This window comes from Dama dama, chromosome 18 (genome assembly GCF_033118175.1).
Source record: "Dama dama isolate Ldn47 chromosome 18, ASM3311817v1, whole genome shotgun sequence".
In the NCBI taxonomy this organism is placed as follows: Eukaryota; Metazoa; Chordata; class Mammalia; order Artiodactyla; family Cervidae; genus Dama; species Dama dama.
The window spans coordinates 113,204,659-113,224,304 of NC_083698.1; the positions used below are offsets into that span (position 1 = coordinate 113,204,659).

Below are 19,646 nucleotides of genomic sequence, written 5' to 3' on the forward strand. Positions count from 1 at the left end.
TCCAGGCCCCGAGGGTGCATCCTGCCTGTTCCGTCACTGGTGGTCACAGGGAGCCTCTAAACGGCTCCTTTGAGGCACGGCCATCCTCATCTGTCAGTGAGTCGACCTGCATCATCATCATCACCACCACTGATGTAAGGAAAGAACTGGAACATACCTGTATCCTGTGAGAAATGGTTGCTCTTCTGGCATTAGAGTTGATGCACAGAGCTAACCAACTTAGCAGAAACTTTGCAATAATTCCCACTAGAAAAAAAAAAGGTGGGTATGAACTGGTTGATTCATGCATGCTAAGTCACTTCAGTCGTGTCCAGCTCTTTGTGACAGCATGGACTGTTGCCCGCCAGGCTCCTCTGTTCATGGGATTTTCCAGGCAAGAGTACTGGAGTGAGTTGGCATGCCCTCCTCCAGGCTATCTTCCTGACCTAGGGATCGAACCTGCGTCTCCTACATTGGCAGTGGAGATCCCCTGGAGAAGGGATAGGCTACCCACTCCAGTGTTGTTAGGCTTCCCTGGTGATGGTAAAGAATCTGCCTGCAATGCGGAGACCTGGGTTTGATCCCTAGGTTGGGAAGATCCCCTGGAGAAAGGAACAGACCCACTCCAGTATTCTTGCCTGGAAAATTCCATGGACAGAGGAGCCTGGCAGGTTAGTCCATAGGGTCACAGCCAGACACAGCTGGGCGAGTGTCACTCACTCTGTCCCTCACTCACTCTTTACCACTAGCGCCACCTGGGAGGCCTGTGAACTGGGTAAGAGCTCCATAAATTGGAAAGTGAAGTGAAGTAGCTCAGTCGTGTCCGACTCTTTGCGACCCCAAGGACAGTAGCCTGCACCAGGCTCCTCCGTCCATGGGATTTTCTAGGCAAGAGTACTGGAGTGGGTTGCCATTTCCTTCTCCAGCAGAGTATCAAATAAATAATAGTTAACATTTGGAAATACTTTTACATTTATAAACTGGTTTAAAATACTTTACTTGATGTCATGGTGTGACCATCACGATGGCCCTGTTTGATGTCCACATTCACCTGATGAAGAATCTGCACCTCTAAGAGCTTTAGTAACTCCCCACCGACCCTACCCTCACCGGCCACACCTGCTGCTCGGGGACAGTGAATTACAAAGCTAAATGTCCTCTTACTGTAAGATCTGGTATTTACCCAAAGGAGTTGAAAACTCCTGTCCGCACAAAACCCTGCACACAGACATTTATAGCAGCTCTATTCACCATTGCCAGTGGTTGGGAGCAATCAAGATGTCTTTCAGTGGGTCAGCTGAAAAACTGGTCCATTCAGACAACTGAATGTCATTCAGTGCTAAAAATAAGTGAGCTATCAAGCCATGAAAAGTAATGGGAGGAACTTCAGAGCACAGGCCTAGGTGAAAGAAGCCAGTCTGAAAAGGTTACATACTGCTTGATCCCAGCTATGTGACGTTCTGGAAGCAGCAGAGGGAGGAGTGTCTGCCAGGACGGGGGGCGGGGGGGGGGGGTTGGGGCAGATGGGGGGTGGGGGGATGGGTGCAGGGGGGTGATGACCAGGTGGGCACGGGGCCCCTTATGGCAGCGAGCTTTCCCCACCCGGACCCGTAGGGCGCTGCATGACATCACACATCCTGCACAGAGCATGCAGGACAAAGCTAACCCTAAAGTGAGCTGTGGGTGCTCACAGATCATAACACAGCAATACCAATCCAGATGCCACCCCACAGCCAGAGAACCTTTCCAGGGGGGCATGTATGCAAACTCTATGCATTCTGCCCAGCCTTTCTGTAAATCTAAAACTGCTCTCAACAAGGACAGCTACGCATTTAAACACGTACTTCCCTGTCTGTCTGCCTCCTCCATGAAGCACCCTCCGTGTCTCAAATTCCCTCTAGAAGGAGCCCAGAGTGTGAGCCTGCGATCAGACTGCGATGCACACTGGGCCCTGGGTTAGTGCTCGGGAAGTGCTGGACGTGGGTGTGGACACATCCTGACCCGTCTGAGACACGGAGCCCTCCAGCCTGCTCTGCAGGGAAGGCACCCGTCCTCTCCTGAGGAACCTTGACCCCCAGGTGGTGGTCCTGGGACCCTCTCTGCCGGGGACACAGCATCTCGTCTGCGTCTGGACGGTCGCGGCGGCCGTGAGAGCGGAACAGGCGGAAGAACTGTGTGTGGGCCGCTCTGCAGCAGCAGGAACACCGGTGGGCGCGGAACAGGGGCGAGAGACAAGCGGGACGAACGGAAGGGGGCCAGGCTGGGCCTACCAACCCGGGCCCAGAGCGCGGCTGTCAGCCGGCAGCCCCGACGCTCTCTGCCACTGGTCCACAGAGTCAGGGACATGGGGCCTCCGTGAAGTGAGGTGGACACGCCGCAGCCTCCTCACGCGACAGGCTCACAGTAGACCTGCCAAGGACCCCGGGGGCCCAGGGTCACGAGCAGCCTCCCGCGAGAGCTCAGGAGAGGCTCTGCACGTCAGGGAGGCACTGGGCGCGGTGTGCTCCATCCGGGTCCCCCGGGTGCGCTTGGGGGAGGCATTGGGGGGGGCACTCAGCACTGAGGGGAAGGCATGCGGCCGCCACGGAGTACTGACCGCGAGAGAGGGGGTACGGAGACCTGGGGCTTCATAGCCACTGCAGCGTTCCCGGAGTGGACAGGACGGCCTTCCGCCAGCACCCAGGGCCTGCCCGGCAGGAGAGCCCTGCGTCCACCAAGTCAGCAGAACAGCCACGGCCCCTCCTGCACTTTCCAGACGGAGGAATTCCACCTCATGCGTCAAAGCCCGGGAATGGCGGGGCGGGGTGTGGGGACCCGGGAATGGCGGGTCAGCGTGGGTGATGGGGGCCCTGGAGGAAAGGCCCTGCTACACAAGCCAATGCTCATCCTTCCGTCTGCCCCCAGGCCCCCCAAAGGACCTGAGGCCTCTGACCAGGAAAGGACATCAGCAGACTCCAGTGACCACTGCTCTGGCCCTCAGCTGACACTAATGCCGGAGCACCCCGGCATCACAGCGTCCACCAGACGCCCTAGGGCTTATGGGGCAGTGGTCAGGGCCGTCCTGGGCTTGCTCCTGGTCCAGAACGCTCACGCTCAGCAGCCGCCAGGGTGACCCTGTTCCCTGACCTGTGGGGTGAGGGTTGTCAAGGTGGAAGTACACCCAAACTGCCCCACTCAACACCACCCGCCACGACGTCCACGGACAAACTCGCTGACCAGAGGCAGCACCAATCCGAAGGGGGTTGGCAGGGGTGGGTGCTGCCACCACGGAGGGCTGATGACCCCCCAGCACAATGCCGTCTGCAGACGGCGGGCCCTGGAGGCCAGCGGCTGGAGCTCCAGGACAGGACCCACCTGGGGCCCGGCTACCGCCGCCTGGAGGTTTCTCTGCCGAGAGGAGCGGTGACCAGAGGTGACCCGCTCTCCCCTCGCCAGGCCAGCGACTGCCTCCTGCCAGCACTCCAGCCCCCGGCATCCTCTGGGGCTCAGGGGCTCTCATCCCCTTTCCTCCCTCGAGGCTCATGCAGGGGACATGGGGACACCGAGGACATGGGGCTGGAGGCAGCCACGGGCCCATGTCCACAGATCTACAGGGGCACATGGGCACGGTCCACAGCCCTGGGCCGACACGCACAGGTAAGGAGCCTGTGCCCAGACGGTCGGCCGCAGAAAGGACAGCCTGGGCAGCCACGGCAGATGAGCCTATGGTGCAGACCCTTGGGGTCTGGGCATGGACGCATGACACCTTCTGGAGAAGACTTCCCTCCTCTGTAGGAGCTGCTCTCGGCCTGCTCCTGGGCCTCAGCTGAGACCACGCGCGCCTGACCACTGGCCCCGAGGAGCCAGGCGCCTGGGCTGGGACACTGGGACTGGGGTTTCAGCAGTGCGGTCATCTTCTGGGGCACGTGGCCAGCCGTCCACCCTCACTGACCCACAGCACCGGCCACAGCTGCCAGGACGGCCTCCAGCCCAGGAGGGACCCAGGCCGCCTGCTCCCTGCCCGCCCCTGGCTGGCGGACCCGCCCTTTCCCTCCCGCCTCGGCACCCGGGAGGACGCGGATGGCGGGCCCGCCCACCTGTGCGGGAGAGCTTCTGCAGGGTGGCCGTCAGGTGCTGCAGGACCCCTGGCGACACTTCATAGCGGAGCACATCCATGGCTGGAAACTCCTGACACCGTCCGAACACTCCGTCTGCGAGAAGGGAGGCAGAGAAGAGAGACCGTGAGGGGGGAGACGGAACAGACGGGCGGACAGCCCTGGCCGAGCCCGAGGCACAGCTCCGAGCAGCTGCCAGGATCAGAAGCCCTTGGAATGGAATGAGTGTGTGGTGTGTTAGCCGCTCAGTCATGTCCAACTCTTTGTTACCCCGTGGGATGTTTCCCACCAGGCCCCTCCATCCATGTGATTTTCTGGGCAAGGATACTGGAGTGCATTGCTGTTCCCTCCTCCAGGGGATTTTCCTGACCCAGGGATCAAACCTGGGTCTCCTGCATTGCAGGCAGATTCTTTACCATCTGGGCCACGAGGGAAGCCTAATGGAAAGGATGGCTTTAAACAAAAAGCAGCTCATCATGAAAACCACAAACGCAAAGGTGAGTCCAGTGCGGCGTGGCTTCCAGGCTGCCTTCCAGCTCTCCCTCCCACCCCCACCCCCCGCCTTTCTGTCATCTTGCGCCTGAGACCGTCACACTTGTGATGTGAAGCTTTGCTTCTGACCGTCCGGTGACCATAAAGTCGACATCACTCGGGGCTGGTTTCCAGGGGAGAAACAGGACCCCCAGGGGCAGAAGCGCTGGTTTGCAGGAGGTGCTGGTGGTGGGGCCACTAGGCCAGTGGGGCTGCTTCGGGAGCCTCCTGAGAACGCGGAGGGGAAGGGTGGCCCCGGGAAGCGTGAGATGTTAGTGGGGCCCCATTTATCCTGCTCTGTCCCATTTGTCTCAAATGACAGACTCTGCTCCTCAACATCTTTTCAAACCGCACCTTCTAATTAATTTAGGCCCTAATTAGCCCTTATTTGGGAATTGTTCACTTTGAGACCAGCTTCCTGTGGGGGCTCAAACATTCAAATCACTGCCTTGGGTACAAAAGGCTAATTCAGGGCCCAGGCCTCACACGCGGTGCATCTGCGCCGGCTGCAGGCGAAGGCCCCTCCATTGTTCGCAGTCTCATTGCAGGAGCGCAGCAGAGGACAGCCTTTCACATGCAGCCCGTCTAATTATCAGGAGCACGCTGCCGGGCCGGGCTGGCGCGTGATTGCTGGCCGGGCGCTATGTGTGCTTACACCGAGATGCCCCACAGGAGCGGCAGAACGTCATCTGAAGTATTGCAAGCGTCCCCTGGATTTCTGGGGCCTCTGCGAAGCCCGGAGGATCCAGGCGGCAACCTGCCCAGCTGCCCGACGGGCCACGGAGCTCAACCTTCTGCCTCCACCCTGGGACCGGGGGCACTGCCCCTCCTCTGAGCGCTGCTAAAAGCAGCCCGCCTGCCACCAGTGGTTGGGGGCCCTGCTGTCCCTGAGGGAGGGCCTCGCCCCCACCGTCGCCCAGCGGCATGAACAGTCTGCGCAGTTGGACCTCAGCACGTGTCCACGTTCTCTGCTCTGTTCCCTGCAAAGAACCCCACTCAGTGCCTGGGGTGGCGCTGGGGAGAAGTGAGAACTCCAGAACACACGCAACTTCCATTTCACTCTCTGAACCCAAATACCCTGAAGCAGGGAGCGGAAGGAGCGTTAGGATGCATCGGCCCCACACCTTACAGAGGACAAAGGCAACTGTCGGCCTGCAGTGCGGGGAGGGGTCAGCAGTCAGCCACCAGCAGCTAAGACCCTGAGTTGCCATGCCTCCAGGACCCGCCTGAGACCCACAGGAAGCACCCCACCACTCAGGCTGGCATGGAGGAAAACACGCGAAGACATTTCCCATATGCTTTGGAACAACCCTTGTAAGTCAATTCCGGTCTGCAGTATAATGGAACCATTCTTTAAGTTTGGTCTGTGGCAGACAGTGTTGTAAACATATTCTAAGAAAAACATTAATTAGATTTCCTTGAAACGTTTCTTTTAAATTTATATTTAGAATCGAGAGCCAGACATCCTGGAATGTGAAGTCAAGTGGGCCTTAGGAAGCATCACTATGAACAAAGCTAGTGGAGGTGATGGAATTCCAGGTGAGCTATTTCAAATCCTGAAAGATGATGCTGTGAAAGTGCTACACTCAATATGCCAACAAATTTGGAAAACTCAGCAGTGGCCACAGGACTGGAAAAGGTCAGTTTTCATTCCAATCTCAAAGAAAGGCAATGCCAAAGAATGCTCAAACTACCGCACAATTGCACTCATCTCTCACACTAACAAAGTAATGCTCAAAATTCTCCAAGCCAGGCTTCAGCAATACGTGAACCGTGAACTTCCAGATGTTCAAGCTGGTTTTAGAAAAGGCAGAGGAACCAGAGATCAAATTGCCAACATCTGCTGGATCATCGAAAAAGCAAGAGAGTTCCAGAAAAACATCTATTTCTGCTTTATTGACTACGCCAAAGCCTTCGACTGTATGGATCACAATAAACTGTGGAAAATTCTTAAAGAGATGGGAATACCAGACCACCCGACCTGCCTCTTGAGAAACCTATATGCAGGTCAGGAAGCAACAGTTAGAACTGGACATGGAACAACAGACTGGTTCCAAATAGGAAAAGGAGTACGTCAAGGCTGTATATTATCACCCTGCTTATTTAACTTATATGCAGAGAACATCATGAGAAACGCTGGGCTAGAAGAAGCACAAGCTGGAATCAAGATTGCTGGGAGAAACATCAACAACCTCAGATATGCAGATGACACCACCCTTATGGCAGAAAGTGAAGAGGAACTAAAAAGCCTCTTGATGAAAGTGAAAGAAGAGAGTGAAAAAGTTGGCTTAAAGCTCAACATTCAGAAAACTAAGATCATGGCATCTGGCCCCACCACTTCATGGGAAATAGATGGGGAGACAGTGGAAACAGTGTCAGACTTTATTTTTGGGGGGCTCCAAAATCACTGCAGATGGTGAATGCAGCCATGAAATTAAAAGATGCTTGCTCCTTGGAAGGAAAGTTATGACCAACCTAGATAGCATATTAAAAAGCAGAGACATTACTTTGCTGACAAAGGTCCGTGTAGTCAAAGCTATGGTTTTTCCAGTGCTCATGTATGGATGTGAGAGTTGGACTGTGAAGAAAGCTGAGTGCCAAAGATTTGATGCTTTTGAACTGTGGTGTTGAAGAAGACTCTTGAGAGTCCCTTGGACTGCAAGGAGATCCAACCAGTCCATCCTAAAGATCAGTCCTGAGTGTTCACTGGAGGGACTGATGCTGAAGCTGAAACTCCAATACTTTGGCCACCTGATGTGAAGAGCTGACTCACTGGAAAAGACCCTGATGCTGGGAGGGATTGGGGGCAGGAGGAGAAGGGGACGACAGAGGATGAGATGGGTGGATGGCATCACCGATTCGATGAACTTGAGTTTGAGTAAACTCCGGAGTTGGTCATGGACAGGGAGGCCTGGCGTGCTGTGATTCATGGGGTCGGACACGACTGAGCAACTGAACTGAACAGAACATAATATGTAATACGGTTTGTGCTTTTAGAATTACTTTTAGCTAAAAACTGAATTGTTTGAAAGCCAACCGTAGATTCTCTTTGCCGCTAGACTATAGCCATGCTGATGAGGTAGAGACACTGTCCCCCAGCGGATGGTCTTAATCAATAAACTTTATTTCTCAGAGCAGTGCTGGGTTCTCAGCAAAATTAGGAGGAGGGTACACAGCTTTCCCGTCAACCTCCTGCCCCCACGCAGGCACGGCCTCCCCCTCTTTCAGCCTTCCTATCAAACAGAACCTTTGTTATGACCGATGAAGCCCCACATGTCACTGGGTACAGAGCCACGGGGTGTGTGAGGGTTCGCTCTCGGCACTGTCCAGGCCTCGGGCTTGGACACAGGTGGAGTGGCGTGTGACCGCACAGCTCCACACAGTAGCCCCGCTGCCCTCCGCGTCCTCTGATCCCCACTATTCACCCCCGCGCCTCCCTCGCCCCGGCAACCAGTGATTTTCCACTGTCTCCGTAAGCTTGCCTTTCCCAGAGCGTCACGTGGCTGGGATCACACAGTGCTTGTTCTTTCCGGGCTGGCTCCTCCCACTCAGTAATATTCATGTGCATTTCCTCCACGTCTTCTCGAGGACTGACAGCTCGTTTCGCATTAGCGCTGAACAATATCGCATCATCTGGATGGACCAGCACCTGTTCCCTCTGTCACCTGCCAGAGGGCCTCTCGGTTGTGGCCCAGCCTGGGTGGTTATGAACACAGCTGCCTGAAGCGTCTGTGTGCGGGTTTCGTGTGGACACGCCGCCAGTCCCTTTGGGTGAGTGCCAAGGCGCACAGCTGCTGACCACGCCATACGAGCATGTTTGGTTCTGTAATCAGTCACCAAACCTTCGCGCAAAGTGGCCGTGCCGCTTTGCACCTCCGCCAGCAAGCCGGAGCAGTCCCGTGGCTCCGCATCCCTCAGCGTTCCAGGTCGTCACTGTCTGGCTTCCAGCTGTCCTACTAGGCGCGCAGCGCTGCGTCACTGTTGTCTTATCCAGTGCATTTTCAATGACGAAATCCATCTTTATCACCATATTTAAAGGTAAACGTGTATGTGCATGTGTGTGTATTGTATGTCTACATGTGTTTATGCATATATGTGTATATGCACACGTGTGTAGGTGTATGTATGTGAATTTGTGTATGTGTGTATACGTATTGTGTATGTGTATATGTCTACCTAATGTATGTATGTGTATATACGTGTCTACTGTGTGTGGATATTTTATGAGTATGTGTATAATGTGTCATCAATATAAATATCAATAATATCAATAACCTCAGATATGCAGATGACACCACCCTTACGGCAGAAAATGAAGAACTAAAGAAACTCTTGATGAAAGTGAAAGATGAGAGTGAAAAAGCTGACTTAAAACTCAACACTCAAAAAACTAAGATCATGGCATCTGGCCCCACCACTTTATGGGAAATAGATGGGGAGACAGTGGAAACAGCGACAGACTTTATTTTCTTGGGCTCCAAAATCACTGCAGATGGTGACTGTAGCCATGAAATTAAAAGACGCTTGCTCCTTGGAAGAAAAGTTATGACCAACCTAGACAGCATATTAAAAAGCAGAGACATTACTTTGCCAACAAAGGTCTGTCTAGTCAAGGCTATGGTTTTTCCAGTGGTCATGTATGGATATGAGAGTTGGACCATAAAGAAAGCTGAGCACCGAAGAATTGATGCTTTTGAACTCTTGAGAGTCCCTTGGACTGCAAGGAGGTCAAACCCGTCCATCCTAAAAGAGGTCGACGCTGAAAATTCACTGGAAGCACTGATGATGTAGCTGAACCTCCAGTACTCTGGCCACCTGATATGAAGAGCTGACTCGTTGGAAAAGACCCTGGTGCTGGGAAAGATTGAGGGCCAGAGAAGGGGACGACAGAGGATGAGATCGATGGCATCACAAAGTCAATGGACACTAACTTGGACAAACTCTGGGAGATGGTGAGGGACAGGGAAGCCTGGCATGCTGCAGTCCTTGGGGTCACAGAGTCAGACTTGACTTGGTGACTGAACTACATAATGTGTGTGCTTGTGTCTCCATGTGAATGTGTGTGTGTACATATATACACACACACAGCCTCCATCCTTTTATCTGCCAGAATCAGCAACAGAACAAGGAAGCTGCTTTTCCAACCTCTACACTCATCCCAGAAACAGAAGGCAGGAACACCTCTGTCCCAGACCCCTGACTGGCCCTGCTCATTCCTCAACAAAGAGCCTCAGCACACTCTTGCCCAGCTCCGCGGACGTGCGGGCTGCACTCTGCGCAGCACGGCCGGCCTGTGTCCACGGCGAGTCTGTGAGGCCCTCCTGCTCTCACAGAGGACTCGTCCCGTTCACACTGCCCTGCGCCACCCTGACCCCGGGACACAGCCCTGCCCTAATGCCCCGCTGGACAAACAGGCAGAAGAGCCACAGGACAGGTGCTCGGGGCAAACGGACGACACAGGCTCTGCTCTCGGGGCCTCTGGACTCAGGGGCACCCCTCCCACGAGAAGCATCCACCTCTAACTGTGATGTGGGCGACGGGGGGCAAGCCTCGGGGACAGCACAGAGGGGCATCAGCTCCTCCACCCACAGGAGGCGGAGGACCGGGGGATGGCATCTACAGAACATGGCTGCCGGGGCCATGCAGGCTGGGGAGTGGGATGGACGGTCACTGGGGCCTGGGGCCAAGAGGGCAGAGCTCCGAGGGCAGAGTGAGCGGCAGGTCAGGTGGACGTGAGGGTGTGCGGGGAGTCTGGGGGGGAGTTGGCTGTCCTCCAGGGGCACAGGAGGCCCTGAGCTGGGGCCGCTTCAGGCCAGGAGCCATGGGGCTGAAGGGAGCTGCCCGGGGGGGGGGGGGGGGGGGGGGCTCAGCCAGGGTGGGGCAGTGAAGACAGAAGAGCTGGACAGACCCACCGCCTCTTCAGAGGTGAGCCTGCATCCACAGGGTGGGGGGGCGTGCGGCCCAGAGAAGCTCTGGGGTCCAGCGCGTCTTCTGGGAGGAGGCGTCACAGAGCACAGAACGCGGGCACTGCCCAGGGGCTCCAGGGGAGCAAGGCTGCACCCTTCCAATGGGACCTCCCTGCAGAGGGACCACAACAACCACAGGTGCGGGCAAGGACTGCAGGCCCCAAAGCTTGACGAGCTCAGCGGAATTCTGAGGCCCTGCCCCCAGTCCGCTTTCTCTGCAGAGCAGCAGACTGGGGGCCGAGAGTGGGCGGGTCTACAGACAGGACCGGGAGGGATGCTGAGGCACCAGGGGCGAGGCGGCTGGCTCCCAGCTGGCCACGCACGCTGCCGGCGGTTCTCAGGGGCCAGGCCTCGTTTGGAGAGTCTGTCTAGCACTTGTCTAGAATGGGAGGCTGATCTCTTCCTCTGGAATGGGAAACATTGATAATTTTTTGCTGAATTTTTGACTGGAGCTGAGGGCCCCCTCACCGGGTGGCACAACTGTGTCTGTGCCCCCCACACTGTGTCCTGAGCCCCACTAGAGGGCGAGGAGACAGCGGCAGGAGCCAGGCCCCCGCCTGGCCTTTCCGCCAGCCTGCTGGGCAGCCCCGGGTGCACGGCCTCCCTTTTCTGCGCTCCAGTTCCTGAAACACAACTGCCAGATCAGCACCCACTCATCCTGCACCGGGCCTTTCGCCCCGCAGAGAGCCGAAGGCGGCACAGCGAGGCCTGTACGGGCCGCCCTCCAGCAGCTGGCAGCCGCCTGCTCCCCCCACTCCGCGGCGAGGACGTCACGTTTCAGCCCGGATGCACCAGGCTCCCGCAGCTCCACGCTGCCCTTTCACTGTTGTCAATAGAGCAAAGCAGAACATAATCAAACCCCATCACAGGAAACTCCCATCTGAAAGGCAACCAGAGTTCCCGTTCCGGCAGGCAGGCCTCCGAGGAAGCGGAGTCAGAAGTCAGACTCTGGACCTGCACCAGCCGTGCAGAGCAGTGAACGCAGCAATGGAGGCGGAGCTCACCTCGTGTCTGAGCAGCCGGGTATCATACTAAGAAAGCTAAAGAATGGTTTCTCGCGGCCAAATTGCCTTTGCCTTTCCTACGTGGAATCCGATGGAATGACCAGGACAGAACGTTCCCATGGACCAGCGGAAACACGTGGTGGTCATTCATGCTTGCAGTGCCGGCCAGGGGCCTGGCCTGGAGGAGCATCGCCGGTCCTTGGGGGTCTGGGGTTTGGATTTTGTTTGTTTCTGAAAATAACAGAAGAGAACCAAATGATGTGAACCTCTCCCATTCCTAAAATTCCACGATCTTGTACAAATGACCAGCAGACAAAAGGCAAGATTCAAGGGCAGAGGAGAGTGGAGTGGACCCGGGCCCCGTGGGCAGGGAGGCAGCTTCCTGACACGGCGGCCGGCAGGTCTCATCCACATGAAAGGCGTTTATTGGAAGAAAGACGATGAAGAAGCGGGAACCAAACCACCGACCGCACCCGATCATCAAGCCTCGCTGCTAGCTCTCAGGGTCCTGATGGGGCTGAGTCTATCCCCGGCCCACCCTGCTGCTGTCTCTACCTGGCCTGGCTGACATGTGGCCAGGCTGTGAGATTTCAGTGGTGCTCCCCCTGCTTCTTTAGAGGCCTCCCCTGCAGGTCCCAGGAAGCCAGGCTCCTCCTGGCGGGGGCACCTGCCAAAGGCTGGCTCAATGGCACGCAGCAAGCTTCCTTTGGGAGCTCAGGCCCCATCCAAGGCTCTGGGGCTGCCGGGTTTGCGGCTGTCTGCCGTGGGCCACAGAGAAGCAGCGGGGAAGGGAAGCAGTTTATCGCAGCAGCTGATCTTCCCATCAGCAGCCCTCCGCTCCAGCCTGTTGCCAGGTAACCAGGGCTCCCCTTATCAGCCTGGACCCTTCCATTGACTATTCTGATGAGAATAGAATAGAAAGGCCTGGCGCGGCGGGCCATCAGCAGCGCTGAAGCTGAAGGAGAATGGCACGTTGTGTGGGATCCCGGGAGCAGCAGCTGTCAGCCTCATCTTATCGGGACGCTGACAGTCACTCAGAAACAGCCGTCCATCACCTGCCCTGCACCCAATCTTATTCCACCTCCCAGGGAGGGGGGAGGGGGGGAGGGAGGGGGAGGGGCAGGAGAGGGAGAGGATAGGGAGTGGGGGAGGGGAGGGAGAGGGAGAGGGGAGGGGTGATGGGAGGGGTAAGGGGACCTGTTCACACCAGCCTTATTGTCAGGGCCCCTCAGCTGGAGAGGGGGAGGGGAGGAGAGGGGGAAGGGGGGAGGGGGGAGGGGGGAGGGAGGGGGAGGGGCAGGAGAGGGAGAGGATAGGGAGTGGGGGAGGGGAGGGAGAGGGAGAGGGGAGGGGTGATGGGAGGGGTAAGGGGATCTGTTCACACCAGCCTTATTGTCAGGGCCCCTCAGCTGGAGAGGGGGAGGGGAGGAGAGGGGGAAGGGGGAGGAGAGGGGGAGGGGAGGGGAGAGTGGGGAGGGAGGGGGAGAGGGGAGGGGGAGGGGAGAGGGGATGGAGAAGGGACAGGGGGAGGGTAGGGGGAGGGTATGGGGGGTGGGGGGGTGGGGACTTGTCCACAACCAGGCTTGTTGTAAGGGTCCCTCAGCTGGAGGGGGGCGCGGGAGGAGAGGAAGGGGAGAGGAGGGGGGAGGGGGAGGGCGAGGGGCGGAAACTCATCCACACCAGCCTTATGTCAGGGCCGCAGCCCTCCTCTCTTCTCTCCTCCCCCTCCCCTCTCCCCCCTCCCGGCCCCTCCATTCTCACAGGCTGAGCGCAGCTCCTCAGAATGGCGGGCCCCGCCCGCTGAGTCACCCACAGCTGTGCCTTCGAGCCCAGGTGGACCAGCTGAGCACTGAGCAGCAGTCACGCGTGCTGACGATAACCTGACTCCGAGCCTCCTGCCGTGAAGTGCAGGGTCGGGCGCTTGGCCGCCCTCTGCTCTGGCCCCCCAGGGCACCGCGTGCTCAGCGAGCAATCATGTGGGAGGCCCCACCCCTACTCACTCACGTCCACCCAGCAGTCCAGGGCCTCTCTGCCCCGGAGCCCAGTCTGGGCCCCCGGATCTCTCTCCCAGGACCCCCTCTCCTGCCGCTCCCGGTGCCCAGTGAGTCCTACATTCCGGAACCATCCTTACCCATCTGTCCCCCTGCAGAACGGAAGGTGCGTCCTGCTCACCAGGATGCTTAGCCCGTGAAAGTTACTTAAGGAGAACGCACCAAAGTCTCATGCACGGCCTCAAGGAGATATTCGTACCTCCGTGGTCACAGCAGCCAGGAGGCCACTCACGGGCCCACTGATAGCTAAGCATGTAAATGAAATGTCCACTCACGACCCAGCCTGAAAAAGGAAGGACACCCCGACCCCTCTACAACACGACTGAACCCCGGGGCCGTCAGGCTGAGGGGCATGAGCCACGCGCGGAGGGGCGAGCACCGCGTGACCCCCCTCCGCCAGCACCTTGCTGCGGCTCAGGCGTTGAGTCGCGTCTCACTCTGTGACCCCGCGGCCTGCAGCACGCCAGGCTCCTCTGCCCTGCACTACCTCCCGGAGTCTGCTCAGACTCATGTCCCCACGTCTCCTGCATCTCCTGCGTTGGCTGGCGGACTCTTTACCACGGTGCCATCTGAGAAGCACCTACAATGATCAAACTCACACAAGCCGAACGTAGGTGTGCTTCCCAGCGGCTGGGGTGGATGTCTCTGTGATGAGGAGAAAGGCTCTGTTTGGGAAGGTGAAGTGTTCTGGAGACCACGGTGGTGACGCTGTACAATAGTGCGAACGTGCTGAGAGCCACAGAACCGTGCACCCAGGTTAAAATAAATGTAAGTTGTAAGTGCGTGTGTTATTTGTGTGCATGGATTTTTGCTATGTTAATGATATTGTGCTGTGCATCTCATTTTTGTCACTAAACATTCTGCTTTCTTTTTTAATCTTTAGGCCGTGCTGCACGGCACGCGGGATCTTAGTTCCCAACCAGAGAACTGAACACATGCCCCCCACACTGGAAGCCCTGGAAATGCAGTCTTAACCACTGGGCTAAGAGGGAATCCTGGTAAACTTTATGCCATGTGTATTTTACAATGATTTTTAAAGAGTGATAAATACTTGGCCAAAGAATGAGGGATGATGGACAGAGAAGCTCTCCGCGTGGAGACAGGTGATGCAGATGGGCCTGTAGACTCACCAGGCTGTGAATTCCAGATGACAAGAAGTGACGGCTAGAGAGCTGCCTGGAGATAAGAAGAAAGCCTCGCTGACCCAAGGCCAACAAGCCAGAACCCACAGCCCAGAGCCATCCATGTGTGGCTCGGAACTTGTCAACTAAACCCAAGACCTCAGAGATAAGAAAACAGTGCAGGACCCCAGGACTCAACTCGAAGCTGTCTTGGTTTCAATTTGGACAAAATCAGCTTTGGGGAGGGGGAGGGGTGCATTTTTTTAAACTATAGATTTTTAAAAACAACTTCATTTGGTTTCCTGTTGGCAAAGAGATGTCCAGTGAGGCTGACTGCCGGTCTGGCCCCTGCCAGCCCCTGGACGAACCTGATGGAGAGCCAGCCAGACGCAGGGGCCTCGTCCCGACACAATCAATAATAGTCACTGTCCTCACACGGCCTTCACGGTTTCCATCAGAAGGACCAGTTTCAGCAACTCTCTATGATGTTTTCTCAAAGAGTAAAAAATAATAATCCCTGTAAAGCAACACGCAAGGTCCTTACTGACTGCACCGCCACCATGGCCACTGAGAACCAAGCGCTCAGAGGAGTTGACAAACGCTAATAGGCAGGGGTGCACACATGTACGGCAAATGGAAGGATAATAAAAGTAATTTATCTGAAAATTAAAATATGATTAAGAATGGCAGTCCCTGCAAGAGCCCAGGTGCCTGAGGAGAGGGGTGTGCAGCCAGCCTCATTAGCTCAGGTCTGGAGGAAACCACTTTCCTCTCTGACAGCTTTAATGCCAAGGCCCACACTCACAGACGGGTGTCCTCTGGAAACCGAGACTTGGGGCAGACGCAGAGGCGGGGCCTCACTAACAGAGTTGCCCAGACAGGGGCCTGGGCCCCAGCGTCCACCACACTCAGGACGCCCTGGGCACCGCTGACCAAGCCTTCACCAAGTGTGGGCTTAGTTTTCAGCCTCTGAGACCACGGGAGCCACGGGGGACACACAGCAGGTTCTTGAGACACTGCCACATGTAGCCGTGGGATCTCAGCACAGGCTCTGCAGCCAGCCGGAGCAGGCCAGGGGAGTCGACCAGCTGACCTTCCGGGTGGGGCCCACGGTGGACATGGATGTGAAGGACCCTGTGTCCCCAGTGGCCCCACGGATGAGCCCACACGGGCCTTGGGAAGGTGGCGCCCAGGTCTGCCCTGCCCACGGCCAGTCACCCGGGGCTCTGGGCAGGCTCGGGCTTCCGGGGTGTCTTGACGGCCGTGCCCAGCGTGGCGGAGGCGGAGGTGCAGAGCATTCCCGGCTGGTCTGTGCGGCCGCCTGGCCTCCTGAGCTTCGCCCCGCAGTCAGCTTCACTTCCCTCTGAATGCCGATCTCACTCCCGGCTCCCCCTCGCCCACGGCTGCTTTCTCTCCTCGCGTGTCCTGTGCGCCGTCTGAGCCTGACCTTTCCTCTGACGCAACCAAGACCCAGCCCCAGAGTGGAGAGCTGAGAACATCTCCACCCGCCGTCACCAAGCGTCAGAGCACTGTGCGGCCGGGCCGTGGGGCCAGATGGCCAGAGGAGGACTGGCACAGAGAGCACACGCACACACACACTCAACTCACACACACTCACATATACATACACACATGCACGCACACACTCATATACACTCACATATACATACACGCATGCGCGCACACATACACACATATACATACACTCATGTAGAATCACACACACTCACATATACATACACACATGCACACACACTCAACTCACACACTCACATATACATATACACATGCACACACACTCAACTCACACACACTCGCATATACACTCACATATACATATACACACGCACACACACAGTCATATACATTCACATATACATACACACATGCGCGCACACACACATACACACATATACACTCACATAGAATCACACACACACTCACATATACATACACACATATACACCCCCCACACATATACACTCACATATACATACACACATGCACACACACACATATACACCCACACAGACATACACATATACACTCACACATACATACACATATACACTCACATATACATACACACATGTGCACACACTCAACTCACACACTCACATATATATACACACATGCACACACAGACACACTCAACTTACACACTCACATATACACTTATATGTACATACACACATGCACACAAACATATACACTCACATATACATATACACATGTGCACACACACACACTCAACTCACACACTCGCATATACACTCACATATACATACACACACTCATATACACTCACATGTACATACACACGCACACACACATAGACCCACACACACATATACACTCACATATACATACACACATGCACACACACACACTCAACTCACACACACACATATACACTCACATATACATACACACATGCACACACACACACTCAACTCACACACACACATATACACTCACATATACATACACACATGCACACACACACACTCAACTCACACACACACGTATACACTCACATATACATACACACATGCACACACACACACTGAACTCACACACTCGCATATACACTCACATGTACATGCACACACACACACTCAACTCACACACACTAGCATATACACTCACATATACATACACACATGCACACACACATATACACACACATGCATGCACACATATACACACATATACACTCACATAGAATCACACACACACTCACATATACATACACACATGCTCACACACACACTCAACTCACACACGCTCACATATACACTCACATACACACACATACACCCCCCACACATATACACTCACATATACATACACACATGCGCACACACTCAACTTACACACACTCGCATATACAGTTACATGTACATACACACATGCACACACACACAGACCCACACACACATATACACTCACATATACATACACACATGCGCACACACTCAACTTACACACACTCGCATATACAGTTACATGTACATACACACATGCACACACACAGACCCACACACACATATACACTCACATATACATACACACATGCACACACAGACACATATATACCCACACACACATATACATACACATTCACACATACATACACACATGAGCATGCACACACACACTTATACATACACACATGTGCACACACTCAACTCACACACACATATACATTCACATATACATACACACATGTGCACACACACAAACTCACACTCACATATACATGCACACACACACATATACTCACATATACATACACACATGTGCACACACACTCAACTCACACTCACATATACACTCACATATACATACACACATGTGCACACACACAAACTCACACTCACATATACATGCACACACACATATATACTCACATATACATACACACATGTGCACACACACTCAACTCACACTCACATATACACTCACATATACATACACACATGTGCACACACATACACACACATAGAATCACATGCACTCACATATACATACACACATGCGTACACACTCAACTCACACACACTCACATATACATGCACACATGCACACACACACTCGCATATACATTCACATATACATACACACATGCACACACACACACTCACACATGTACACCCACACACATACACCCACACATACACTCACACACACTCAAATATACACTCACATATACAAACACGTGCACACACACATTCACTCACATACATACCCACACACACTCACACATGTACACACACGCACACACACATATACACCCACACAGACATATACACACATGTACACTCACATGTAGACTCACACACTCACACATATACATACACACATGCCCACATACACACTCACACATGTACACACATGCACACACATACACACACACACACATATACACACATATACACTCACACATAGACTCTCACACACACACACTGACACATATACACCCACACACAAACACATACATACACACTCACACTCAACTCACACACACACACACACTAACACATATATATATACACGCATATACACTCACATGTAGGCTCACACACAGGCTCACACACACACACTCACATATACATACCCACACACACATATATACACACATACACTCACAAACACACACATACATACCCACACACACATATGTACACCCATACACTCACACATATACACCCACACATACACACACATATATACTCACACATAAACTCACACACACTCACACACACACACTCACACATACATACACCCATACACTCACACATATACACCCACACACACATATACTCACTCACATGCACACTGACATTCACACATATACATACACACATACACTCACATAGACACACATACACTCACACATAGACACATATACACATAACACACACACATACACACACATATATACACACACACACACATACACACACACACTCACACATAGACACACACACACTCACACATATACACACACACACACCTACATACACACATGCACACACTCAAAACCCACATACACACATACACTCACACAGAGAGTGACACACATACACACTTACTCTCACACATATACACTCAGAGACTCACACACACACATTTACATACACACACACTCTCACACATATACACTCACACACTCTCACACATACAAACTTACATTCACACTCACATACACATACACACAAATGTACATTCACACACACATACTTATACACACGACAGATACACACTCACACATATACGTACACACATACAGACACATTTACACACACATACACTCACACACATACCCACACACTCACACACATACCCACACACTCACACACATACCCACACACTCACACATGTACACACATACTCT

The 19,646-nt window shown here is 54.3% G+C and overlaps 1 protein-coding gene across 1 annotated transcript in view; it reads right to left on the reverse strand.

Annotated features, from left to right (window-relative positions):
- PTPRN2 (protein tyrosine phosphatase receptor type N2) overlaps positions 1-19,646 on the reverse strand; it is a 600,304-nt gene that overhangs the window by 455,224 nt on the left and 125,434 nt on the right. Inside the window, exon 3 of the mRNA XM_061166236.1 lies at positions 4,056-4,169. Coding sequence (XP_061022219.1) covers positions 4,056-4,134 — 79 coding nt within the window. The 5' untranslated portion in view covers positions 4,135-4,169. The remainder of the gene's footprint in view (positions 1-4,055; positions 4,170-19,646) is intronic.